We start from the raw sequence: 27831 nt of genomic DNA, 5'->3' as shown, positions 1-27831 counted from the left end.
TTTTTTGAGAGAGCGTCTCGCTCTGTCACCCAGGCTGAAGTGCAGTGGCATTATCTTGGCTCACTGCAACCTCTGCCTCCCAGGTTCAACTGATTCTCAGGCCTCAGCCTCCCGAGTAACTGGGATTACAGGGGGGTGCCACCATGCCAGGCTAATTTTTGTATTTTCAGTAGAGATGGGGTTTCACCATGTTCACCAGGCTGGTCTCAAACTCCTGACCTCAGGTGATCCACCCGCCTTGGCCTCCCAAAGTGCTGAGATTACAAGCATGAGCCACCATGCCCGGCCCATTAACTTTTATATCACTCTTTTATGGGGTTCACAGGATCACATATACAATGTTGCAGGCTGGATGCCAAATAAACAAGTTGGATTTTTAAAATTGTTTAATGCACGTACTTTATTAGAATGATATTTTGAACACTGAGATAATGTGATTTTATTCTGCTCACAGTTACTCTTAATACATAGATCTAAAACAATGTCCAAAGCAGCAATTACATTAACTCACTATAGGAGTCATCATACACTCAGGTAGTACTTTGGTAAATTATAAAACAAATGTACACAAGGGCACTTCAGTAGAAATTAAATCAGTTTGGGGACACAGCAGGCTGCTAAATTCTGTACTAGAATCCAACACCAAATGAGTCATTCTTGGAAGTGGAAGAACTCCATTGATTTCATAGCCCAGAACACTAAGTATGACCACCAATGGACCATTTCAACCATCTAACAACCATTGGGAGAGTCAATTGGTCTCATCCCAAATGCCAAAAGCAAAAGGCAGGCCATCACAATTTGGCTTGTTCACCTTGTAAAGACATGACTTTATTTCTGCTTAAGTCATCTATATAAGTGAATCTAATAAATACAATAAAATGTAACCCAACCAAAATCTCACGTCACTTTTTACAGACATGGGTATATGAGAACCATGGAGGTGCTAAAGAAAAATAGAATAGGTGCTAAAAAAAAAAAAAAGTTTTCTTATTATCATATTACCATGAAATTAATGTCTGTTCTAAGGAAAGAAACTAAATGTCCTATTTGATATTGATGAGTAGGCCTCTCATTCTCTACCAAAATCCTAAAAAATAAAATAAAATAAAATTTCACTTAAAAAATAATTTCTGGGCTGGGAACGGTGCTGTAATCCCAGCACTTTGGGAGGCCGAGGCAGGAGGATCACGAGGTCAAGAGATCAAGACCATCCTGGCCAATACGGTGAAACCCTGTCTCTACTAAAAATACAAAAATTAGCCGGGCGTGGTGGCACGCACCTGCAGTCACAGCTACTCCGGAGGCTGAAGCAGGAGAATTGCTTGAACCCAGGAGGCAGAGGTTGCAGTGAGCCGAGATCACGCCACTGCACTCCAGCCTGGCAACAGAGTAAGACTCTGTCTCAAAAAAAATAATAATAATATAATAATAATTCCATCTTTTAGATTATGCGTTAATAATTCTTTGAAGTAATTATTTTTTTAAGTGTTGGAACAGGGGAAAGTTCACATTATTGAGTACAAAGGATCAAAACAGATCCCTCTAAAATGGACATCCCCCCTAGAAAAATGCGTTAAGACTTTGAAGCACTTAAGAAATACAAATATCTGGCCAGGTGCAGTGACCCATGCCTGTAATCCCAGCATTTTGGGAGGCCGAGGTGGGTGGATCACTTGAGGTCAGGAGTTGGAGACCAGCCTGGCCAATATGGCAAAACCCCATCTCTACTAAAAAATACAAAAATTAGGCAGGCGTGGTGGCACACGCCTGTAGTCCCAGCTGCTCAGGAGGCTGAGGCAGAAGAATCGTTTGGAACCGGGAGGCAGAGGTTGCAGTGAGCCGAAGATCCCACACTGTACTCAGGCGCCTGGGTGACAGGTGAAGGGCTCTGTACTTCAAAAAAAAAAAAAAAAAAAAAAAAAAAAAAATATAATATATATATATATATATATGTATGTATGTATACAAAATCTGTAACAAATGAACAGGTGATGGAGAACAGGACACCGATTACTTCTGAATCTATAAGGTATTTAAGAACTTATACTTGTGGAAAATCACAATGACAATGAATATTTCACCAAATAGATGGTGGCAAATAGTTTGGCAACACATATTAGAAAGGTGATTTCTATACTACACATAAATGAAAGACAAACCCAACCACAACTGATGTTTTACTACATTAATGTAATTTACACTATACCTATACCCACATGGCAAATTCAGTTTTAACTGAAAAACTAGAGCAGTCCCCTTTTTTTTTTACTACTATTTGCATATTTTCCAGTATCCTAATACATGTATACTTATCTTTTATAGATTATAACAATCTACATTTAAAATTCCATTTTAATATTGTGGCATGAAAAATACAAACAACAGTACAGTATGTTTTATGCTTAGTCAAAGTTAACAGGCTCAGGGTTTTAAAACCTTTCCTGGATAAAGCAGAGTCAAGTCTACCCTATATCCCCCTCCTATAAATTCCTCTTTGTCGAATCTGGCAATCTCAGTGAGCTATGACTGCACCACTGCACTCTAGCCTGGACAACAGAGTGAGACTCTGTAACTATAAAAAACAAAAACAGACAAACTTGGCTATCTACCTCAATCCATCAATCACCCTCACGCCTTTGAACCTGACATCACTCCTAGTCTTAGTTTTTAAAGTATAAGAGAGGAATAGTGATGTAAAGCATTCAAAACAAAAATGAAACCTACATATTTATTTGTTTATTTATTTATTTGAGATGGAGTTTTTGCTCTGTTGCCCAGGCTGGAGTGCAATGGCGCAATCTTGACTCACTGCAACCTCCGCCTCCCAGGTTCAAGCAATTCTCCTTCCTCAGCCTCCCCAGTAGCTGGGATTATAGACACCCACCACCACGCCTGGCTAATTTTTGCATTTTTTGGTCGAGATGAGGTTTCACCATGTTGGCCAGGCTGGTCTCTAACTCTTGACCTCAGGTGACCCATTTGCCTTGGCCTCCCAAAGTGCTAGGATTACAGGCTTGAGCCACCGTGCCTGGCCAAAACCTGCATCTTTAGAAGGTCATTTTTGTGCGTTAGTTTTCCTTTGCCTGTTGGTTTGGAAATTCTCCATGTTCCTAAAGGTAGCTTCCACATTTCTGTTCCAAGAACTGATTAGAAAAAGCAAGATGGTTCCCCGCTTTAGTTGCCTCCCTTTGGTTCCTCGCCTCTCAGACAACAAACAGCATGTTGTACTCTTTCCTGTGATGTTTTTTCTTTCACCTAACTTCCCTTGAAAAAAAAAAATCGAAATATTTATTTAGCACTTTTTTCAAAAGGTAATTCCTGATTAATATAGGCAGAAAACTCAAGATTTATCTTCTTCCATTCCCAAAAGGTAAGAAAATGTGAATATTTATATATTGGGCCCTCTCCCTCCTCATACACTTTTACCTAAAGCTTAAAGAAAAAAAAGTCAACTCAAAAAACAGTTGAAGGTATATATATATCAACTTTTCTTTTGTTTCTGCCACAACATTCCATGTCATTCTTAAGATTCAGTATTTTTCTCACATCCTATTACTTTATATACAAATTGCCATATCGCAATTTTTAATCTATTTCCTCATCTGCTGATGATCACTGGGTCTCCACTATAAGGAAATTGCTCCTAGTTTGTCAAGAGTCCTTAAAAATAATATATCAATAATTTAAAACTGGTGAAAGAGCTATGCAAGATTGTTCCCTTTAGTTTTATATTACTCCAAAATATACATATGTACACATACCCACACATATAACAAATTTACATAGCTTGCAGAAATAAACTACAGATATAATTCCAAACACATGGTTAGAAATTCATATTTTAACAGCAAACTTACATGCAGATAAAGAGAAGTATAGTTTTATACTTCCTAAGTTACACAGCAAGCTGAAATGGAGAATGTTTTAATGTTCATTTTAGATTTATTCTTTCTCTTAAGTCTTAGAAAACGAGCAAAAAGGACACCTAAAACTCAAGCTATGTCTATAGCAGTTATCAGTCAATGTGGTAATTTTACTAACAAATTATTCAATTGCTTACTCTATACAAGTGATATACACATACTATAATACTATATACAAAACAGAGTTTTGTATATATAACATACAGTTTTCTATATAGTATTGTATATACAAAATAGAGTTAGAGATAACAAATCAGAACTTTATATAAAATACTTGATTACGTCAGTATTTCACTTTTGACCAGAAGACTCAGCCTGTGCATTCTTTTCTGATATTAAGGAAGTCACATTTTATAGTATTCTTAACTAAAGAAAATAGGAAAGAATGGAGGGGAGGGCTGATGACAGCTGAAATACACATTTATAAATATGTATACAATTTAGTAATGTCATATCATGTGAATTAATTTATTTGCTTTGTTTTTTTTTTTTTTTTTTTTTTTTTTGAGATGGAGTTTCGCTCTTGTCACCCAGGCTGGAGTGTAATGGTGTGATCTGAGCTCACTGCAACCTCCGTCTCCCGGGTTGAAGCGATTCTCCTTCCTCAGCCCCCTGAGTAGCTGGGATTACAGGTGCCCACCACTATGCCCAGCTAATTTTTTTTTTTTTTCCCAGTAGAGACAAGGTTTCACCATTTTGGCCAGGCTGGTCTTGAATTCCTGACCTCAGGTGATTTGCCCACCTTGGCCTCCCAAAGTGCTGGGATTACAGGCATGAGCCACTGCGCCCAGTCAAATTAATTTCTTTTGCACAGTTACTTTCATCAGTAAGTGGTCCAGAATACAAAATATGGTAACAGAGAACTGTTTTCATAATTATTTCTTGGTACAGTTATTAAAAATAAAAACTTGCATTTTAGGATTAGCGAAGTCTAGAAAAAAAAATTTTTTTAAACTTGGAGATCAGCTGTCAAAATTCAAACTGACTAGTTTTGAAGAACTTCAAAACGTGCTCAAATGAATAAAGAACAAAAATGATCAAAAGAAACCCACAGCTGCCTCAGAGGCTTAAAAATTATTAATGTGACACTCTCATCTCTCACCAAGTGTATCCAAACCACTTCTCATTTGCTCTTTCCATTTAAAGACTCACAGTAGCTTCACTACACATATATTTACACTGAACATGTACAGCTGACCATAAATATGATGAGCATTTATGAAAAGTAGTTTACACTGACTTGTGCGCTGATCTAGTGCGTCAGGAGACATTTTTGAGTTTATCAGTTTCTTGACATGCTCAGTGAAAAACTGTTGCACAGAAGCTCAAAGTCCCAGCTGGTAATCAGGCCCATCGTCCACTGGAGGCAAAGCTTCTGCTGAATGAGAAGTTGATTTCAGAGTTCTTATATTTTCCCCAGGCACCAAAAGGCACCACTACTGCAGTACTGTTATCCTCAGTACCGTACTGTATTGCCTGCAAGGTTTGGCAGGAAGAAAGAGAAAAACATTGGAAATCACAGTCTATACAAAGAGAAATCAGCCTTTCCTTCCCTTGGAAATACCCTTCCCCCAGAAAGCCAAACTGGTCTTATGTGCAGTCACTAACCTACTTATTTCACAATGGTTTGTGATTTTCACCCTGCATTAATGCCCACAAGGATTATTAAATTGCACATTGAGTAACAGGTGACCCAAAACAACCCTATTAACTACATTCTGCTGTAGCAATTTTGGCAACAGAAACACCAGTGGACTAAGGTGCATTGGTATGCAGCTCCTGAAAATGAAGACACATGTAAAGCATTCAGTGTAGGGCATAACGCATGGTAAGGACTTGATAATTGTTAGCTTTTACCAGGAATTCAATTCCCTTTAGGGAAATTTACCCTAACAGAATAAAAACCTTGGAAATTGAAAGAAAAAAAAACTAGTCATAATCATAAGAGAAATACAAATGGCTAATAAGCCTATGCAGCTAGCTAACTCTACTAACAAAGAAAAAAGACATACATTTCTACACTAAAATTTGATTTTTCCATCTATTGAATATCGAATTGGTAAAAAAAAATATGGCAAGAATTTGGAGAAACAAACTGTAGAACATGCTAGTGTAAACTGGTACAGTATTTCTGGAGGAGAATTTGACAAACTTATTAAATGCTCTAGAACACTGTGTATTCTTTCATCTAGAAATTTTATTTATTTATTGAGACAGGGTCTTGTTCTGTCACCCAGGCTGGAGTGCAGCGGCACGATCTCGGCTCACTGCAGCCTCAACCTCCCAGGCTCAGGTGATCTTCCCACCTCAGCCCTCCAAGTAGCTGATACCACAGGCATGTACCACCATGCCCAGCTAAGTATGAAAAATATTTTTTTTGGAGAGACTGGGTCTCGCCATGTTGCCCGAGCTGGTCTTGAACTCCTGGGCTCAGGCAATCTTCCCATCTCAGCCTCCCAAAGTGCTGGGATTACAGGTCTAAGCCACCATCCCTGGCCTGAAAATTTTATCTCTAAGGGCTCAAGCAATCCTTCCACCTCATCCTCCCTCATACCTGGGACTAAACATGCATGCCACTGCACCTGGATACTATTTCTAAGAATTAAACCTATTGCCTGAAGGAAACAGATATGCAAAAATAGACATCAGAATGTTTATTACAGTGCTTCCTCTATAGTATGGAAAAAATAAACATAACTAAATCTCTTGACCAGAGGAAATGTCAAATGAACTATGTATAAGAATAAAATGGAACACTATGCATTCATTACAAATTTCATTACCTTTGTGAATTAGAATGCAAATATCTGCAAGACAGACAGCTGAAATTAGGAAAGAAGTGTTCATCCATGAAACTGGGCCTATTTCCTCAATTTCATGAACACCCTCTTTAGCGCAGGTGAAGGCAGTAACCAAATGAATAATTCATGTATTATAATCATGTTTGCCCATCTAAGCAAATAATACTTTTAAAGTAAGGTCTATTATCTTAATTTGGGAAATGCAAAAATAGCTGCTGAATTAAAACATACCTCTAATACTTTAAATAATACAAAGCATAGTTTATGTTTTCTTTACTGGATATTACCCAGCTTTCTTCTAATTTTAGTTCTGACTGACACACAACCTCATCCCTATGTCTTTTTGTATTTTGGTTTATCTTTTCCACACCCCCATTCTGAATAACCAGAAAGTGACTATGCTATATTCTCAAATTGGGTGTTTACTTGGAGCACTCTAGTTTAATGGCCAAGAGGCTGGACTTGGGAACCTAGTTGTCTGGGTTTGAAGTCCAGTTCTGCAATTTAATAGTTTTGCGATTTAATAGTTCAGTGATTAACTCTATAGCCTCTGTACCTGTTTTCCTCATTTGTGAAAAGGGACAATAATAGCTCCAACCTAATAGGATTATTGTGATGATTACAATATATGTAATTGTACATACTGTATAACACATACAGTAAGGGGTTAATATATATGCATACTGTCTGACACATAGCAAGTGATATATTAGTTTACTATTACTATAATTTACTATTGCCATTACTATCATTTCAAGGTATGTACAAAGCCAAAGAATAAACAAAACACACTTCCTTGGCATATTAAAATTTTAACTTGGGGAAATAATAAAAAATTTTATAATTGGAAATATTATGGAATCAAGTATAAAATTCACTGCAACACTCAAAAGCTAAAACACAATGCCTGGACTGTCCTTTCCTTCTCCTTGGGACTTTTTCAGGCAGAAGCTCTGAGTCACCTGTTCAGTCACCGCATGGGCTGCTTCGTTGGGATCATGGCACTGATTGACAAAGTCACAAATCTCTTGACTATTCACCATGAAGTTAATTCCATCTGTGGTGAGGACCAGGAAGCTGTCATCAGCATGATGTAACTGCAATCAGAACAAAATGCCTATGATTATAAGCTAGACTCTGCCTCAAAGATTTTATGTTTTGCTAAGTGGTCATCTACATAAGAGCTGATATGGTTTGACTGTGTCCCCACCCGAATCTCATCTTTAATTATAGCTACCGTAATTCCCATGTGTTGTGGGAGGGACCTGGTGGGAGATAGCTGAATCATGGCGGTGGGTCTTTCCCATGCCGTTTTCATAACAGTGAAGAAGTCTCACGAGATCTGATGGATTCATAAAGGGTAGTTCGGCTGCACATGCTCTCTTTGCCTGCCACCATGTAAGACATGATTTTGCTCCTCTTTTCTCTCTTTTTTTCTTTTTTTTGAGACAGAGTCTTGCTCTGTTGCCCAGGCTGGAGTGCAGTGGCGTGATCTCGGCTCATTGCAAGCTCCGCCTCCCGGGTTCATGCCATTCTCCTGCCTCAGCCTCCCGAGTAGCTGGGACTACAGGCACCCACCACCACGCCCGGCTAATTTTTTGTATTTTTAGTAGAGACAGGGTTCACCGTGTTAGCCAGGATGGTCTCGATCTCCTGACCTCGTGATCCACCCACCTCGGCCTCCCAAAGTGCTGGGATTACAGGTGTGAGCCACTGCGCCAGGCTGACTTTGCTCCTCTTTCACCTTCTAGCATGATTGTGTGGCCTCCCCATGCGAAACTGTGAACCCATTAAACCTCTTTCCCTTATAGATTACCCAGTCTTGAGTATATCTTTATTAGCAGTGTGAGGACAGACTAATACATAGGCAAACAGTGAAAATGCAAAGCCTACACGTTGGGCAAAAGTAGTAACATTTAGAATTAACCAACAAGGATAAAGCTACTGTTTAGTTAGTAAAATATAAATAGCAGTTAAAAGCAGAAAGTAAAGGGTAAAGAAGTTGCAATCCTCTGAAATCCCATCACCAGAGGTAATCACTCCTAACAATTTAGCAAACACCCTTCAAGATATCTTGATTTAATTCCATAATTTAACATCACAAACGGAGAATCCAGATAGCCCAATGCTGAGAGGTAGCTCAATGTAATGGTTATGAGTGCTGCCTCTAAGGCCAGGCTTCTAGGATTTGAATCCTGCCTCTATTACCTGGCTGGGTGAGCAGAGGTGCATCGACCTCTGTATGCTTTAGATTTTCCTTGAAAAATGGGGATAGTAGTACTTATTTTGAACAGAGCCTAGCACATAGTAAACTCTGCCTAAGTATCTGTTAGATAAAATGAAGTGGGATATATATAAGACACGAAGTGGGATATCTATAGATTTGAAACCCTTCATGCAATTAATTAACAAGCGTTTGTTGCCAGTTTTGGAAGCCTAACTATACTGTGCTAGGGACTATTGTGGCTCAGGAGTTTGAGAGAAGTGTCAGCTCATGGACTGGGTGTGTGTTGGGGTGCAGTTCAGGACAATGAGGACACTGATTACTAGCATGCAATGGATGCCACAGAAGTAGAGATGGGTGATTATTTGGCTTAGTGGAAAAGGGAAGTTGGGGCAGCTTCCAAGTGGAGGTGATGCTGATCGATTGGGTGCAGGTGATGCTGGCTGATTGGGTGCAGGTGATGCTGGCTTGGTGCAGGTGATGCTGATTGATTGGGTGCAGGTGATGCTGGCTGGGTGCAGGTGATGACTGATTGGGTGCAGGTGATGCTGATTGGGTGCAGGTGATGCTGATTGATTGGGTGCAGGTGATGTTGGCTGATTGGGGGCAGGTGGTGCTGGCTGGGTGCAGGTGATGCTGGCTGATTGGGTGCAAGTGATGCTGATTGATTGGGTGCNACAATGAGGACACTGATTACTAGCATGCAATGGATGCCACAGAAGTAGAGATGGGTGATTATTTGGCTTAGTGGAAAAGGGAAGTTGGGGCAGCTTCCAAGTGGAGGTGATGCTGATCGATTGGGTGCAGGTGATGCTGGCTGATTGGGTGCAGGTGATGCTGGCTTGGTGCAGGTGATGCTGATTGATTGGGTGCAGGTGATGCTGGCTGGGTGCAGGTGATGACTGATTGGGTGCAGGTGATGCTGATTGGGTGCAGGTGATGCTGATTGATTGGGTGCAGGTGATGTTGGCTGATTGGGGGCAGGTGGTGCTGGCTGGGTGCAGGTGATGCTGGCTGATTGGGTGCAAGTGATGCTGATTGATTGGGTGCAGGTGATGCTGGTTGATTGGGTGCAGGTGATGCTGGTTGATTGGGTGCAGGTGAGAAGGAACAGCAGGACCATTCCACCAGGAGAATTCCATAGTTGGGGTGAAACAAAAACCTGACACCTCATACTGAGAGAAACCAAAATATTTCTCCCCCAAATATTGAGGATTGCTAAAGTCAAGTCACTGAAAAGGCAGGGGTACAATTCCTCAGCCTCTACTTGACAGGTGGCAGGACATCAATCCTTCTTTACTGAAGACAGCACTTGTTTATCGGTCCAGAGAAGGAACCAGCAGGCACCAGGGAAATCTGGGAACAGGTTTTACTATCTCCCCACATTTTCCTGACTTTTAAAAGACTGAAAATGTTCTCTTCTTTATCTTGTCACTATGCATGATTTATGGCTCTTTATTTAAATACAATTTAAGCAAAGCTCCTAAGCCACTGCCTTGAGAAATACTTTTAACTGAGGACTTTCCCTGCACAATGGGTACAGCATGCGCAAATGTCTGTTTGTTGTTGTTGTAATTAATCTGACTTTTATTTTCAAGAAAGTGTCTCAACTAAGAACCACCTAAAAAGGGGGAAAAAAAGAATTTGTTTTGTCCTTTACAATATATTAGGCCAGAATAGTGGCATCTTATTTTACCTGAAAAGTTTTTTTATCCTTCCATAAATTTAAAATCATTTAAAATGAATTTTAAATCATTTATTTGATAAATCAAATCTTCCCTTTTAAAAATCATTTGGCTTCAGTTAAGGCTTCCAAAGAAAGGTGCAGCAGAGACATTCCTACATCCACTCTCTGCAGGTTTATCAAGTGTTTGCAGGTCCTTTCTTACCTTAATCCTCTTAGTTTCGGGTTCTGCTATGACACCACTGGTTTTAAGGTCCAAATCTCCAATACTTCTTGTCATCGCAAGCCTGCCATTTACGTGAGGCTGCCCCAAACTATTCCAAGCTACAAAACCACCACATTTCTTGATCCTGTTAAAAGTTAAATGACAATGATGTGATATGTAGAGAACCCACTGGGAGGCCGAGGCGGGCGGATCACGAGGTCAGGAAATCAAGACCATCCTGGCTAACATGGTGAAATCCCATCTCTACTAAAACACAAAAAATTAGCTGGGTGTGATGGTGGGCGCCTGTAGTCCCAGCTACTTGGGAGGCTGAGGCAGGAGAATGGCGTGAACCCGGGAGGCGGAGCTTGCAGTGAGCCAAGATCATGCCACTGCACTCCAGCCTGCGCGACAGAGTGAGACACCATCTCAAAAAAAAAAAAGAAAACCAAAACCAAGTCACTGTTAAACTTAACCATGACATTGGTTTAAAACTATTATGAACTAAAACATCATCCACATAGAATGATATCATGGATCAGTGGTGGTAGTACCTTTCTTTTTCATCTTTTCTTTCTGGAGTATGGTCAATGGTCAGCTTCATGGGTTTTCCTTTTCTACACAAAATAGCCCGGCTGTCCCCAACACTGGCTACAACCAGTTCAATACCATCTCGCAATAGGGCTACTGTTGCAGTAGTCCCAGAGGTCAGAAGAGTTGCTACAAGTATTATGAACAAAAGAGTAGAAGTTAGTGACAGTCAAATGATTGGATATGGTATTTTTATTACAAAATAAAACACAAGCATGATAAACTGATGCTGGAATAGATCATTCTAATTTAACTAGAGCTAAGCAAAATGCAAATGAACTATGTAAGTAACAGCATGCAGAGAAACAAGTATTTAATTCAGTAACAAGGCTCTATGCAAACAGAAAGGTTGCTAACCTAATTTGGCAAACACTGCGTCACTATCTACAAATGGCCTCTATTCATATCAAGTAGAGCTGACTTGAACTTATAACAACACCTTCATGGATATCTGGTGTCCGGACTGAAAGTATTAAAATTTAATTACGTTGACTATGATGGTGGGATGACTTAGGTCTAATTGAGTCCACTGAGGCAAGCTGACTTTTCTATAGTCTATGGATTTAGAAGGTTTTCTCTTCCATTTTTTACTCCTATCCTGTGAACATATTCTCAGTTAGTAGGCTAAGTGAGATATGCCAAGGGTATACGATTTGCATATTGTACCTCTGTATGCTTCTAAAACTGTTTTAATTTTATAAATGTTCATCAAAAAATCCTAAAATGGTTACAGGCTCACATTCTTTTCTGTTTATCTTTGTCCTCCCTAGACATGAAACAAAGTTACAACCATCATTACAGGAGCAGAAAATCTGGGGCGGGGGAGGGGAAGGTGGAGAATGAAGTTCATTCTAGTTTTTCATAAACTTGGTGTAATTCATACTCCTAACTCCAGGAAGTTATAATACAAAGAGACGGTCTTCAAACGCAGGGCAGTACTGCCAGCTGCAACTCCTGGGGTCCTGCTTAGGGTCAGAGCATCCCACAAATATGAATTTTCTCTAATAACAAATAAAATTCATTGTTACTGGGCTTGAGGTCACCACTGTTTCCTCCATCAAACTCAGACTGCATTTCTGCATCTTCCTTTGATTTCTTCTAACAGTGTCGGCCCTAAGTTCTTTATCATCTGTTAAAAATTGTTAATTTGCATTGAGCCTTGTCAAAAGTGAGAATACTGTGAAATTATGGGCTAAAAGATAAAACAAAGTGGAAGAAATTGGAAAAGATAACTTATTCAAAGCAGGTATTGTCTTTAGTAACACTCTTAACTCTTTAAAACATTCCAAAGATGACTATGATTTTAAAAGATTTAGGAAAACAAAGTGCTACTGATTTGACTGATTAAGACTCAATCTTTCCAAGTTTTTTTTTTTTTCCCCAAAAGATAATTTTGAAAACTTCATCAGTAATGCATTGGAAGGAGATATATACATAGATAGATTTTTCCAATCAGTATATTAAAATGCCTGCTTTAATCAGAAAAGTAAGATGGAAAGCATGAATAAACTCTACTTAATCTTTTATAGTCATGCTGAACTTTCTTGAGAAATAACATTTATAGTTGCACTATCTTTCCATTTTTCTCTTGATTTTGGAACTGTCATGCCAATGTAATTATTTCTGTAATGCTGAAAGACATATTTGTCCACCATATAACATAAATGTTTTAGCATAAGTATTAGTGATATTTATATTACAAATGTTAACTCTTAACTTTAAATTACCCAAACGACTATACAGCAGTGGAGTCTTTACAGTTTGACTAGCTATAATATTTCAAATGATTTAAAGAGCCAGGTAAGGGAACACAGGCATTTATTCAGATGCTACCTGTCCTGGGAATTTAACATTCCTTCCCTTTGTTTAAACCATCTGCAATAGCTTTCTTAAAAATGGTTTATTATTGGCCACAGTAAAAGAGTTAAAATTTCATAAGTAAAAGTTTACTTATTTAGGTTTGTAATTCATGGCTCTGTCACCTAGGAATTTTAAAAGAGTTTGAGTTTTTACCAACCCAACTTCACAGTTCCAAAATCCCAGGATTTATAAGAAAGGCTTCAAAACTAACTGTCAATTCTGATTTGCTAAGTATTTAAGAATGTAAATATTGAATCAGCATTCATTTTCATTTAACATTTAACATGGAAGTAAAATTCTCACTTTTGTCCTAACAACAAAACTAGAAAACTAAGACATCTTTCAATAAGTTCTTAACACTCACTGGACAATTTCTACTGCAAGTCATCTCAACTAATGGGACAAAGAGATGTGGGAACCTTCCCGTAGTCCAGGCTAGGAACCGCTGGACTCCTTCACCTGGGACAAAATTAAGCAGATCTCTCTTTCCACTGAAGCCCAGCATATAGTGTCCACGGGCTCCAGGTCTAGAGCTGCTGACCAGGCACAGTTCTCTGCCACAAATAACACGCACAGAGGCAAATAGGAATTTCACCCAGGAATTGTGCTCAAACATTACAAACCTGCAACACAGGGGAGAGCAGAGAAAGAGCTGCAAAATAAGGGAAGGGTTTTTTATTTTGGTGAAAATTTAACTAGCAAATTATATAATATTCTAGGAGATGCCAAATCAATTATTCCAAAACTCAGTTTGTTCCAGTTGATGGTATTTTGTAGTTGAGTCTATTTTTTTCATCCCAGGGTAACACTTCTTTCTTAATTTTGTGGTTTCTAAGGTTGAAAAAACTGTATAAAAATGTATCTGTACCAAGACACATAAATGGTGACACAGACATACATTTAACACACTCACAAAAACACTCATGCATATACACATTCACTGAAATAGCTGGTCTTAAACACAGTAAATCACTACCTTTACTGAGTTAGAAAAAATGTACTGTAAATTTGTTTGGTAGCAATATCAGAATTGTCTCAATAATAGAAAGGTAAATCTACAGTTACAGCATGGAAGAATTTGTATCTGACAAACAGGATGTAAACTACAGTATACCACCAAATTACTGGGACTTAAATATATATCCAGAAGAAATCAAAGCACCTGCTATACCAGATACATGGAGTAATGCATTTGTTAATAGTGCTTAATACAGAGTTTTGAGTAGAATGATTAATTTAAATTCATTGTTTAAATAAAGGCTAGCGAGACTCAGTTTATAATTTTATATAATTCACAAAATGGGTATTTCTGCAGCTCTCTCTTTTCCCCAGTGTTGCAGGTCGACACATCAAAAGAAAAATGATCAAGATTTTGAATGCCAACATAAAGAGCAAAAGCTGTATTTTTCAAAGTATAATGACCCCTAGTAATTACTCAATTGTGTAAATAATACTATGTATAAACCAATACAGTTTCAATATTTATTAAAAATGGGTGTTCTAGACTCATGACTCATGAACACCAAAATCAAAGTAATGAGCTGAAGCAGTAGCAGCACAATAAGAATATCTCATCAATGCTCTCCCTATTTGTTTTTCTTTTGACTGTCCCGGCATAGGGGATTCAAAAATGCTGTGTTTACAGCCCTGGTTCTTTTGTAGGTTAATTCTTTCATAAAGAGGTCACAGGATATGAGGAACATAAAAGTTTCTGGTGAGACTCATAATGCCATCAATGTCCCCCACTCTGAATGTCAGAACGAGTCTTCTCTTTTTGTTCCATTTGTCCCTTTCAGAACTTTGTTGCTTTCAAAGTTTAAGCAATCTGGAAACACTCTGAAGAGCTTATAGGAAATACAGAATTATAACCTAATTTTCTACCATCTAGTTTGTTCTAAGTGGCTATCTGTTTATAAACAACAGACTGGTGGGATATCATCTGGATTTACTGGCTGCTTTTATTAATTGTAAAAGTAGACAATACTGGTATAAATTGAATTAAAAAATTAAAAGATGGTGATGAAATTTGCTATTGATAACTAAGGACAGGTTTAAAATGCTTTAACAAAAAAGCAATAAAAATAGCTGACAATTTCTTAAGGGCAAGGGACTCTTGTTCTTGCCATTTCTTGATAAGTGGCATTTTGATTTTATTCTTTTCAAAATATCCCCAGCTACAACAGTAAATTATTTTATTTTATTCTACTCAGATGATAAGTTTTTATATTTTACAGATCAGTCATCCAGGACATGCTGCGTCTGTGCTTGGCATCGTCTCATTTTTGAAAGGACTGAATGCACATAAAAGTCTCTTGCCCACGCTGAACTTGCACATGCTTGGGAGAGAAGAGCTCTCACTAAGCGTAACTTGAATGTGAACTTGCTTAGGCAACAGCAGTGCCATTCAACAGTAAATATTTTAAATGTTAATAAGATAATTTGAAGTTCTTTATGTAGCTGTTAACAGCTTTGGAACTGAAGTTGAGAAGGGATAAGAATGTTTTAATTTCACTTAACGAAGTTAATATGGTATTGATACAGGAGCTAGAAATAAATTATTTAGGCAGATAGTGAGGGTAAAGGAGTCCTTGGCAAGGCTTCCTTTGTAACAAAAAGCAGCCTCCAAACCATTTCTTTTCTAACAAAGAGCAACCTGAAAAACTGAGCTACAAACATAAATAAGCAAGCTGGAAGCTTGCACAGGTGAATGCCAGCAGCTGTGCCAATAGAAAAGGACTACCTGGGCTGGGAGTGATGGCTCACGCTGGTTATCCCAGCACATAGGGAGGCTGAGGCGGATGGATCACCTGAGATCAGGAGTTAGATTCCAGCCTGACCAACATGGCAAAACCCTGTCTCTACTAAAAATACAAAAATTAGCCAGGCATGGTGGCAGGCGCCTGTAATCCCGGGTACTCCGGAGGCTGAGGCAGGGGAATCACTTGAACCTGGGAGGTGGAGGTTGCAGTGAGCTGAGACTGCGCCATTGCACTCTAGCCTGGGAGACTAGAGTGAAACTCTGTCTCAAAACAAAAACAAAAGAAAGAAAGAAAAGAAAAGGGCTACCTGGGACCAAGCATGTTCAATATGCTCCATCTTCCCTTTTCTTTGTCACCATGTGTACAGTAAAGAAATGGGCAACATGGCACTGGCCAGGTAGAGAACGCATCTGCATAATAAAAGATTAGGGTGGGTGTGGCCAAATTATGGAACGCTCTGCAAATTGCACACCTAGCCCTAACCAGTTTTTCATGTGCTATGCAAATGGCATACCTAGCCCTAACCAGTTTTTCGTGTACTATGCAAGTGGCACATCTGGTCCAACCAATCTTTTGTGCCCTATGTAAATCAGACACTGCCTCCTCAAGCTCACCCATAAAGCCTACTGTACTTCACCATGGACTAGAAACCTGTTTGGGGCCCCTCTTTTTGAGGAGAGAGCTTTTCTCTTTCTTTCACCTATTAAGTCTCCACTCTTAACCTCACTCCTTGTGTGTCCTCGTCCTTGATTTCCTTGGCATGAAACAATGAAACTCAAGTATTACATCAGATGAACAATGCTGCTTCGGTAGGACCGAGGGGCACGCCTCTCTTTTATACCTAAAATCTCACCATTAGTGATTCACTTCTATGGTTTAACTAAGCCTTTTTCAGGTGTCTGCTAATTAAAATTCAAATCCACTCAGGAGTGACAGCTCATTAAAATGCATATATTTTATTCATAATTTGATTAAATCAGCTATATGATAATCAAAGAAAAAATTATAGTAACTTCAATGAGAAAGAGTAGGCAGTGGAGATCTCAGTTCAATCCAAATAATTATTGAGTACCTGCCAGGTTCTATGCAGGGTGCTGCACACTGGAGATTCAAAAATGAATAAGCCACAGTCCTTCACCTCACAGGAAGGGTTCAAGAGGAGGGGAAAGGGGTTAATACTAAAAGAGAAAAGATGAAAGAAACTGGAGAGGGTAAACTGCACTTACTACAAAATTTTGTTTCACTGGCACTGGTCCTATCTATATACATAGGCCGAAAAGAATATTATCCACTCTTATAATACTGATACTGCTTCAGTTCTTGCGAAAAACCACAGTTTTAAACTTAAATAATAACTTTGAAATACAAAATGACATTTTAAAATATCCACAAATTGAACAGTTACACAACATATGGCATTCTATCTTTAGTGGCTTTAATGTATTTGATAAAACAGGCCCTAAATATCAAAAGACAATTTTTGCCATCTTTGAAGGCTTTGGCAACTTACTAAGAATAAGATTTTTAAATGTTCTCAAAACACTAATTTTAAAAAACACAGACCAATAAGAATATATACAAAATAAGATTTAATAACAAAATAAAATTTTAATAACAATTTAATAACAAAATAAGATTTAATAACTATTATAATAGACTTTTTCTTGTAGTACACACTAAGAGCACCATCCTGTCTTGCTCCATTATACTTTCAAACAAATTACCATTATAAGAAAAATCCATTTTAAAATATCTTAATAATGTTCTGGGATCATTACCTCAAAGCATATGACAGAGGAATTAAATTAAATAATGCATTTTAATTTATTACAAATTAATTTTATTAAGAATAAAAAATATGGAACGCTTCCTGCACTTGTGTGCCATTCTTACACAAGGACCATGCTGATCTCTGTATCATTCCAATATTAGTGTATGTGCTGCTGAAGTCAGCATATGAATTACATTTTTGTGATTAATTTCTTTACATGACTGTTTAATTGTTTTTGTGACAAAGGTATCTTTAGAAAGTTTCTTTTAAGATAGGCAAGTTAATAAAATTCTTTAAGTTCAAAATTCTATTGAGTTATACTTTATTCAATAATAAAAGGAGTCCTGTCATATTTTACATCAAGTCAATCACTGTTTGGTTTAAGCATCTACATTGACTAGATACTTTTAAAAAAGGCTGATGGCACTCAGAAGGTCAGTGTTTTTGGTTGGTGGTCACATGCCTGGGATACATTTGGACATTCTGATCCAAAAACCTTGCCCAGTAAGCTGCAGCTATTTACAGAACAGCTGAGGCACACCACTGGCACTACAGTCAATAAACATTGTGGGGTGAGACATAGCCAGACTCACAGCCAACTTGGTTAATATGAAATAAGAGCATACCAAAATTCAAGAAGTAATAAAAATAAAACTGTAAGAAAACATTCTATTTCCTCTTCTCCTTCATGTGTTTTAACTATTTGGAACAAGAGCTAAATCTTATGCATAAAGTTTACCTCTTTCAACTTCTGTCTTCTTAAAGGTAAGGATCCCGTTTAAAGAAAAAGAAAAAATTCCAAACGAATGAGAGAAAAGAAAATGGGCCTAAATATCTACAAACTGGAAAACATATCCCTGAACAGAGTGGACTGTAATGCTTTCCTGAGGACTGTGATAGTAAGGTTCTCAAAAAAACCTCAGGAAAAATCGCAAGCTGGTAAATAGAACCATCCCAGAGTTACTTTCTCCTTTCCTCATGAGAGAAGAGAGAGAATGCTGGTTGTCAGGAAAATCTCAGCCCTAACTCTGAACTGACCTTGACCATTCTAATCTTCAGTTCCTTCACTGTGAAATGCAGAGAATCTCTATCCTTATGTATTCCAACTGAAGACTGTGAAAATGACATTTCTGTGGTGCACGTGGTTTTTTGTTTTTTGTGGGTTTTTTTGTTTTTTTTTTTTTTTAGAAAAGGATGAACCAAATATAGATCAAGATTACTGCATGATTCATTTTCAAATCATTTACAAGGTTACATGCACACATTCATTTCACTGGTACAGAAATTTTCAGGGTTAACTTTAACAGCAAAAGATTTGAGGCTAGCTAACTAAAAAACATTTGCTGTATTTTCCTGAAATGGTTTTGATAAATGTAGTCAAAACCAGAAACATTTCACTTTCAAAATTTAAGGACATGCAGTATACACAAAATTTTAAATTCAGCTAGCATGCCCTTCTGCTGAAAATACCACTAGTTACCAGAGGAAAGCTGCAAGATTGAGCTTTTCAAAAGTGACAGAAAATATTTTCCTTCTAATTATACAAATTAGTACATATTAACATTGTATTTTTCTATTTAGGACCTATTTGCAATTTTTTTCTTGTTGGACAATGACTATCCTAGCTAGATGTGATTACCCTGTAGTGTATTTCAGCACTTGGTCACCAGATCCATCTAAAAAAAAAAAAAACCCAAAACAAAACTCATAGTATGGGCATTTTGTCCATAAAATGAGCAAACAGATTAAACATTTTTTAAATCTTTTAAAAACTAAAGTACAACATCAGAACTGTTTTGGGGCTTCTCTTTCTGAAGAACTCTCCAATATATTTCATTTAAAAGTGAGGTATTAACATTAATTTGGATTCCCAACTGCATTTAATGTGATTCTTCATATAAACTCATTTCTATATAAATCCTTACAAACAATTGTACATTAAAATCCCCTCCCCAAAGGACTTAAATTGTTGCCTTTTACTCCTCCCCACCCCACATACTCCCTAGGACCCAAGGAATGTGACAGTTTTACATACCATCAGCAGACAGGCGGGCATGACTTGAAAAGGCTTTATCTATTTCTAGAAAAGCCAGGATCAACACAGTTTCCAAGTTCTTCTCCTTAGGAAGCAAATCCCTTTGTGGGGAGGAAAAAAAAAGAGCCTCAAACAATCATTTACAATAGGTTTCTCTCCTCACTGTTACTCTGGCTAGCAGTCATTCCACACAATGGGCCTCATGATTTTCTGGTCAAATGCTGAAGACTTACTGGCTAAGGAATACTTATTGAAAATCCACTAAGCATCAGGCACTGTGATAAGCTTTTAAGGGCACAAAAATGAAAGTCCAAGTCCTTGTCCTTGAAGAATTAATCCTCACTACCACAACTCTGCAAGGCCAAGAGTTCCCTCTTATTATGAGTTCTTTCGTGGAATGAAGTATACACAGGAAGTCAAGAAATGGTCACTGGGAAGTCAAATATAGTCACATGGTCATAACTCCATCACGTGTTCTCCCTCTTTCGATTTTAGCAGTAATGTGATCCTCAAAAATGCATTAATAATAGTTGAAGTAAATAAACTGAAGAGCTCCAAAATGCCTGCATTAAATGCATTTTTCCCACACTAATGCCAATCATCCAAAGCTATTTTCAACAAGTCAAGTATTCAAAGCTATTCACACCACTTGAAAGAGTAATTACCATTTACTGAAGCACTTAGACGTCCTACACTGATGGGAGTAAATGTTTCTCATAGGTTATCTCATGTATATTATGCCACTTCACTTAAAATAATCACAAATTAAGTGCCATGAATTTTGGTTAATGCTTTCCCCAGGGGAGTTGTTAAAACATGCATTTCTGAAATTGTGATAACCATAAGAAATAAATGGCACACTTAACTACTGTTCATTCATGAAGCAGCAGCACGCACTCACTCAAGTAATATGTTTACCCTGGAAGCCTCAAAGGGTGAAAGTTTAAGTAGGAAGCATAGGGGAACTGCAAAGTCAGGAGCGAAAGTCATTGTACATACATAATACATTTCTCCATGTGCGTATGACAGAAATCAGCTGCTGCAGGTCCACCGTGTCCATCATACACTGCAAAGTACAGGACCTCATCTGTCAGCTGAGCGAAGTCAAATCGATCTTCATTCTCTTTCCGTTTGCCAATCTGTGAGGCACACCCCACATTTTCCAAGCTGATTTTGGGAATTGGCTTGCCATACTTAATGCTGGGTGGCAGCAGAATTGGCTCATCAATGCGGTTATCCCAGATCCCAAAATTGTCCCAGGTAGCTGGACTCCCACTACCGTCTGAGTCAAACCGAGAACACCTAGGCTCTGAAGTGGAGCTGTGGCACGTGGGTGTCACCCGCCTGTCGTCCTGCAGCAGGCGGGAGCTTAGCAGCACTCTCCTTCTCACCTGGTTCCCACCGCTTCTGACCAAAGTAATTAAGGCAGCTGTTGACATAACTCAGCTCCAAAGGACTCAGTGATGAGGGAAAGGTCAATGGAACAATAATGGAATGTCTTCAAGAAAAATGATGCAAGTTGCAGGGGACAGAGGGAGAGAGAGGGAGAGGAGGAGAGGAAAAGGGGGAGGGAGAGAGAGAGACCGTCAGAAATTTTGAATATAACTGATATGTCATCAAATATTACCAAAAATGAAGGTCATAAAGGATTTGACAGAAAATACATATATTTATGTTCTATATTGGGTAGGCATCCAATAGTCTACTTCTAAGAACAGTGGATCAAAAATGAATCGATTTTCCTACCCCATTCACAGCATTTAAATTCTATTAAAATTTGATGGTGTGCACATACACAGAACATGTATCTCTTAAACTTGAACCTGCCATCACTTGTTAAAATGCAGGTTCTGACCCAGTGGCTATGAGGTGGAGTCATTCTGCATTTCTAACCAATACCCTGGTGATACGGAAGCTGCTCGTCTGCAAGTTACACTTCCAGTAGCAAGGACACAGAATATAGGTATAAATAAATATACTTCCCTTCATTAACTCTATTGCTTTCAAGAAAAGATAGGGGTAAATATTAACAATAGCAACAAAGTCTCTTCAAGAAAAAATAACAGGCTAATAGAACACTTAAAATAGTTCTGTTTCCAAAGAATGGCCAAGTTTTAGCAAAAACATAATCTAGGATAAATCTAAGTTTTATTTTAAGATTTCTCAACCTACTAAACTTTACATACTATATTACTATGGTAAATATAAATTGGTGTGCAAACACCCCAGAGGCACAAAGATAAGCCAGTTTCAATGCTCCCCTTCCTGGTAGACTCTCTCACTAGGAGAGTGTGTGGGTGTGATCTCAGGAACCTGGCAGCACTGCATTTGTGACAAGCAGCCCTGATTTCTGAACAAGTGAACTATGTATTTACATTCACAACTGCAGCTCTCCTTTCCCCGACCCTAGCAACCCACCAACACTTGAGACTACACTTCTTTGAAACTATTACTTTATACCCCCATTTCTGGACTCCACCCCGAAACTCAATCCTAAAGCCTCTCTTGGCATTACATACACGGTGTTATTCCTATCTGAATGGGGAATTCCTACCCCACTGGAGGTCATTTCCATACCTGTTTCTGGGAATTTTCCATACAAATAAAAAATTTGTCTCCATAGGATTTTGTTCTATTACTTTATTCATTTAAAATCAACTTAAAAAGACGGCAGAATACTAAGATTTGATGATGTTGGTGGATGGCCTACAGCATATTATTCTCAATCCTATGTTTATATTATTTCACAATAAAAAATGAACTTGAAAAAATGTATATTTCCAAAAGGTATAAACATACACAAATGAAACCCAGCTTGAGTGCAGTTATGAGAAAATGCACTACAGATTTCAAACAATTACTTTCAAGTGAATTTTTGGTAATCAGTCTAGCTATGTATGTATAGGGAAGGCCATTACTTCTTTTGGTGGGTAAAACAGGCAAAAGAAAGAATAAGGTTCCAAAGAACATCCTTAGACATTTATTTGCTTTAATTTCTTGTAGAGATGGGTTCTCACTTTGTTGCCCAGTCTGCTCTTGAACTCCTGACTTCAAGTGATCCTCCCACCTCAGCCTTCCAAAGAATTGGAATTACAAGCATGCACCACACAGCCTGGCCTCAATCTTTAGATATTTAAGCAATAAAAAATATATGAGCTCTGCCACAACAGAATTTAGAATAAAGATGGCCACCAAAACAAGTAATGTATCATCAAAGACTTAGGAAGTCACCCCTTCTTGGCCTTTTGGCCAAGATCCTGCATATAAGGCTGAAATTCATTTCTTTATAAGACAACATTGGTGGGGGGTTGGAGGGTGGCAGAGACACAGCATCTCTGGTTATTAAAGAGAAGTAACATGGCTAGACCTGTACAGGCTAGACCTGTACAGGCTCACACCTGTAACCCCAGCACTTTGAGAGCCCAAGGCGGGCAAATCACTTGAGAATAGGAGTTGGAGACCAGCCACTGGCAACCTTGCAAAACCCTGTCTCCACTAAAAATACAAAAATTAGCTAGGCATGGTTCCGCATGCCTATAGTCCCAGCTACTCAGGGGGCTGAGGTGGAAGGATTGCTTGAGCCCAGGAATTTGAGACTATCCTGGGCAACATGGTGAAACCCCATCTCTACAAAAATGAGGTGGACGGATTGCTTGAGCCTGGGAGGCGGAGGCTGCAGTGAGCCAAGATCACACCACTGCACTCCAGCCTGGGCGATAGAGCAAGACGCTGCCTATTTAAAAAAAGAAAAAGAGAGTGAGAGAGAGAAATAACACATTCCATTGTAAGAGATGTTTGTTCTTCTGCTTCTAATTGAGAGCTAGATTTTATTCAGCAACAATTATGGATTCAAGCCAGCAATGGTGTGTTAAAAAAAAAAAAATTATAAAACCAATTTATGTTAACTACAGTTGATGAATTGAGATTTCAAACTATAATACAATCTACCAGGTAATAGATGTACTAATTATTTGGCGATAATTCCCAAAGCAGCTTTGTATCATATAGGAAAAAAAAGAACTGTAAATAAATACATTTATTAGAAAATATTCATATTTGAAGAGTTAACTTGAGATTAGCAAAATACTATTGTTTTGGCTTCAGTCTGAAAGTATATATGCCATATTCAGCCTTGGGCTACTTTGCAGTCATGCACCTACTTTAAACCAGAGTTCTGGAATTACAAATAAATAAATATTCAAGATTTTCTGCAGCCCTTCTAGTATATTCTTGCCTTTTTATCTCCTTTTATCCTCCCCCCAATTTTTTTTTTTAAATAATAAAGTAGAACTGCATTCTAACAGAGAACAAATATCCACTGGAAACATTTTTAAGAAATGAGATAAAATGCAAATTGAGCACTTTCTGTAAGGTTAAAAACCTGCATATTTTAAAATCAATCAACCTGGCATCCTTCCTCGTGTATTGTTTCTATAATCATCTCAGAAAGCAGGCAGTCATAGGAAAACACCTACTTTAAGACATGTTATTGACAGAGATGAAATGTGACCCAAATATATAGCTAGTTTAAAAAACAAACAAACAAACAAAAAAAACAGGTCAGCATTGCTTAGGTAAACAAGAGATGTTATGAAGTGACTCCATGTCCTTTTCCATCTGCAATATAACTAAATCATACCAATCCCCTCCATATTCCCTAAGAAACAATGCAAAGGCAGCTGGAGTTCCCAAAGTAAAAAACAACTTTGAATTAAACCTGCACATTAAGAAAACTTTCCCCCTCCAGAGCTTCAAAATCGGAATCTGCCATCATAGACCCCACAGCTCTGCTGATGCCCATAGAAATGACTATGCTTTGACGAGCAAGGCAAGGGGAGTAGAACTTGTGATGTGAAAAATGAAAACCTTAAGGAAAAAAAAAAAGCAATCAGTGTTCTGTACAACAAAAGAGTGGAGAACAAATTAGCAAACATCTAAGAATTGTCTTTGTCAGTTCAGCAATTAAAAATTGGAGTGAGTTCATTATTCTGCAAACTAAGAGAGAGAAGGAATCTTTTTAAGTAAGCAGGGGAGATTTAGCTCAATCTTTTAATCGGAAAACATGGCTACTTTATTTTTATAAACCATTTTAACATTACATTCACTCTTCGGAAGTCAAGTCATCCAAGAGGAAAGCACTGTCTCTGGCAGGAAGGTGTACTGGATTTGAATTAAACTGTTCTTGTACGTTAAAAGCAGGTCAAAAGGGCAGTTTAAGCACATGCTAAACATTATTCAGGAGTTGAGTTCTGAAACCTGCTTAGATTTTATCCCTCTAGAAAAAATATTTTAAGAAAGCATTCCTATCTGCCCATTGTGAAGTGGCATTTAGGTATCTACAACTTCCACAATGAGAACACAGCCATTTTAAATATTCTTAAACCAAATATTTACTTATCGACCTTTTTAGAAAATCAATTAAAGCATCCCAGTGAATTCAAATAGTATGGAAATTTCCAGAATGTATTTCAGCTAATTTGGACCCTAATACCTTCTTTATCAATACCCTGCCAGGAGGAAGGGAAAGAAAATTTACTGCTTTACCTGAGGGGAAAAAAGAAAAAAACAATAAAAACTCCAAAGGACTCCCCTTAGGTTTAATGTGAGTATTTCTATGTTCAGATACGTGACTGGAGAAAAGCGCTGAAATGTGAGCAGAGGAAAGTACTCAGTATTCTATTCCCATAGATATCTTTACAGACACATTAGTAAATATGCATACAAGCCATAGACTATATCCCAAACCTGTAACTTGATAATGCCTTTAAGAACTTTCCTTCACAGTCTATTATGTCACCAGCCACTCTCCCCTCTTCTTTCCTCGTCTCTTAGGACTCCAGTCAAGGAAGTTGCCAGGGTGATTAGCAGTAATGACTAAGGTTGCAAGAAAAAATCATTAGCGAGAACTCACTACTCAAATATTATAACTATTCTATCAGGCACACACTCACACATGCTGCTCTTCTTCCTGTCACGGCTGCCAAACTAGAATACCACGGACCATGGCTGTTTTTCTTTTTCTTTCTGTGACAGGGTCTCGCTCTGTCGCCCAGACTGGAGTGCAATGGTGCGATCTCGGCTCACTGCACCCTCGACCACCCAGGCTCAAGCAATCCTCCCACCTCAACCTCCAGGGCTGGGACCGCAGGCACATGCCACCATGCCCGGGTAATTTTTGTATTTTTTTGTAGAGCCGAAGGTTTCGCTATGTTGCCCAGGCTGGTCTCGAACTCCTCGGCTGAAGCCCGCTTTGCCTCCCAAAGTGCTGGGAGCCACTGCGCCTGGCCTCCTTGCTCTTTTTCATGGTCATTGTAATCTGTCACTTGAGTCACCCATTCTGAAACCTAAGGACCACCTCATTCCTCCGCCCTGACGGAAAGAACCTAAGAGGCCTTGCTGCACGTTAATAGTGGGAGGCTCAGAAAAGCCAGTGGAGCTTTAGAGACTGCAAATTCCCTGGTTACTTCCACCTGGAACTTCTTTGTCACCTTCGATGAATTCTCTCATCTACAGAAAGCAGCTGCTGAAAAAGACATCACCAGCTACAAGGCCTTGAGTACTACAATGCTCCCCGCACAAAGTAAAACCCAAGTCTTCGGATCAAAACCAGTCGGGGCTGTGCATCCTTCCCGATGCCGGACCTCCTGAAAAGCTCGGCTGTGGACAGCTCAGGATCCTGGGCTTGGCTCGCTGGCCCTGACAGGCGAGTGGCCAGGGTGACACACGGCGGGAAGAACACACGCCCGCCCGCCTGCCTGTGAAGCCTCGCAGATGGCTGGGCTCCCTCGGCACCTTCCGCCGCCAGGTCTCCGCCTCCCAACCTCCCTCTGGGCTTACCGAGCCCGTTGTCGCCACATTTCCCTCGCCCGGGTGGCGACGCGGCGCCCAGCCCGTAGCATCCTCGCTTCCGGAGCCTCGGGCAAGGGTCTCCAGTCCCGGCCCACCGACACTGCCCCGCTCGCGCCGCGCTGGCCCTCCAGGCTGCGGCCACATTCTAGGCCAAGCTCAGTCTGGGCTGGAAACCAGCCGCCTGGGGCGCAGGCAGCCAAGCTGGGCCCCGCCCCACCCGGACGAGCTGCTCCTGACCTCCACAGGGAAGAAAGCGGCGCTCTGAGAACCCAGAGAGACCGCCGGCCAAGCACCGACTCAGGGGGCGGGGGAACGGAAATCGACGTCTCCCCTTCGCCCTCCCGGGAAACCCTTCTCCGTTTACTCTCCATTCCGCGACAGCCAATAAAGAACAGAATACACGGTTAGCAGAAATAAATGAATTGCACTCTCTAGGCTCTTACCTCTGGATGGCTACGTCCTGAAAAATGTTTTAATTAGCTAACGGAGGGCGAGGAAAGGGCTTTCTAGGTCGGTAAATAAGAGTGCCTTCTCCGTTGTCTCGGAGCTCCGAAGCAAGCAGTCAAAGCGGCCACTGCCTTGCCTGCTGGAAATTCTCGAAAATTTTTCTCCCGCAGTTGACCAGATGGAGAGGGAGAAGTCTGTTCCCGCTGACTGACAGCAGATCCAGCCAGTCGGCGCTCGGCGAGACGATTGGCCCGCCGCCTGGGCCCTCGATCGCAGCCAATCACAGATGCCGATGGGAACGAGCCTCCCCGCGGCTGCTATTTGACTTCGCACGCAGTCCTCTAGCCGCGTGGCGGAACGACAACGCCCTGGGCCAGTGGTGGCTCGCGGCGGCGCCCCGCCCTCCCGAGGTTGGCTCCCCAGCCAAAGAGGGGGCGCGCTTGGGCGGTGGGTGGAGCCGCGAGTCTTGGTACCTCGCCAGCGGGCGGAGCGCCGAGGTGGTTTCGCTTCGGGCAAAGGGACTGTGGTTGTGACCGCCAGGAAACCGAGAACGGAATGCCAACACTGCCTGGGCTTAGAGCTTGAAAGGCATCTGATTTCACTGCCATGTCTTTGAAAAGTAGTGCACAGTGCAGTGTTCTTCGTGGCTGAACAGGTATCTTGTGATCTTTCGGGAATG

The 27831-nt window shown here is 39.6% G+C and overlaps 1 protein-coding gene across 2 annotated transcripts; it reads right to left on the bottom strand.

Annotated features, from left to right (window-relative positions):
- Positions 1-4591: 4591 nt before the first annotated feature.
- On the bottom strand, positions 4592-27572 carry PPM1K (protein phosphatase, Mg2+/Mn2+ dependent 1K). Of its 2 annotated transcripts, none has more exons than XM_017895925.1 (7): positions 27149-27572; positions 20856-21354; positions 19857-19957; positions 11395-11560; positions 10841-10985; positions 7690-7824; positions 4592-5402 (listed from the first exon to the last, which is right to left on the bottom strand). In XM_017895925.1, the coding sequence occupies exons 2-7, from the start codon at positions 21293-21295 to the stop codon at positions 5271-5273; spliced, it is 1119 nt and encodes a 372-aa protein (XP_017751414.1). In that variant the 5' UTR covers positions 21296-21354; positions 27149-27572; the 3' UTR covers positions 4592-5270. The 2 variants fall into 2 exon arrangements, with proteins under 2 accessions (XP_017751414.1, XP_017751415.1); XM_017895926.1 differs by lacking the exon at positions 27149-27572 and adding an exon at positions 26694-27026.
- Between the last annotated feature and the right edge of the window lie 259 nt (positions 27573-27831).

Source organism: Rhinopithecus bieti, unplaced genomic scaffold (genome assembly GCF_001698545.2).
Source record: "Rhinopithecus bieti isolate Rb0 unplaced genomic scaffold, ASM169854v2 scaffold_28300, whole genome shotgun sequence".
Lineage (NCBI taxonomy): Eukaryota > Metazoa > Chordata > Mammalia > Primates > Cercopithecidae > Rhinopithecus > Rhinopithecus bieti.
Note: the sequence above shows the minus strand (reverse complement) of the source record. Positions and strands in the feature narration are given on the sequence as shown.

What these genes read in the sequence shown, in the direction of transcription:
- PPM1K (XM_017895925.1), bottom strand. Translation starts at nt 21,295, where the DNA reads ATGTCAACAGCTGCCTTAATTACTTTGGTCAGAAGCGGTGGGAACCAG. An exon ending in CCGAAACTAAGAGGATTAAG is followed by an intron (nt 7,825 to 10,840) that starts GTAAGAAAGGAC and finishes TTCTGATTGCAG; the next exon opens with TTACATCATGCTGATGACAG. An exon ending in CCCATGCGGTGACTGAACAG is followed by an intron (nt 5,403 to 7,689) that starts GTGACTCAGAGC and finishes CAAACCTTGCAG; the next exon opens with GCAATACAGTACGGTACTGA.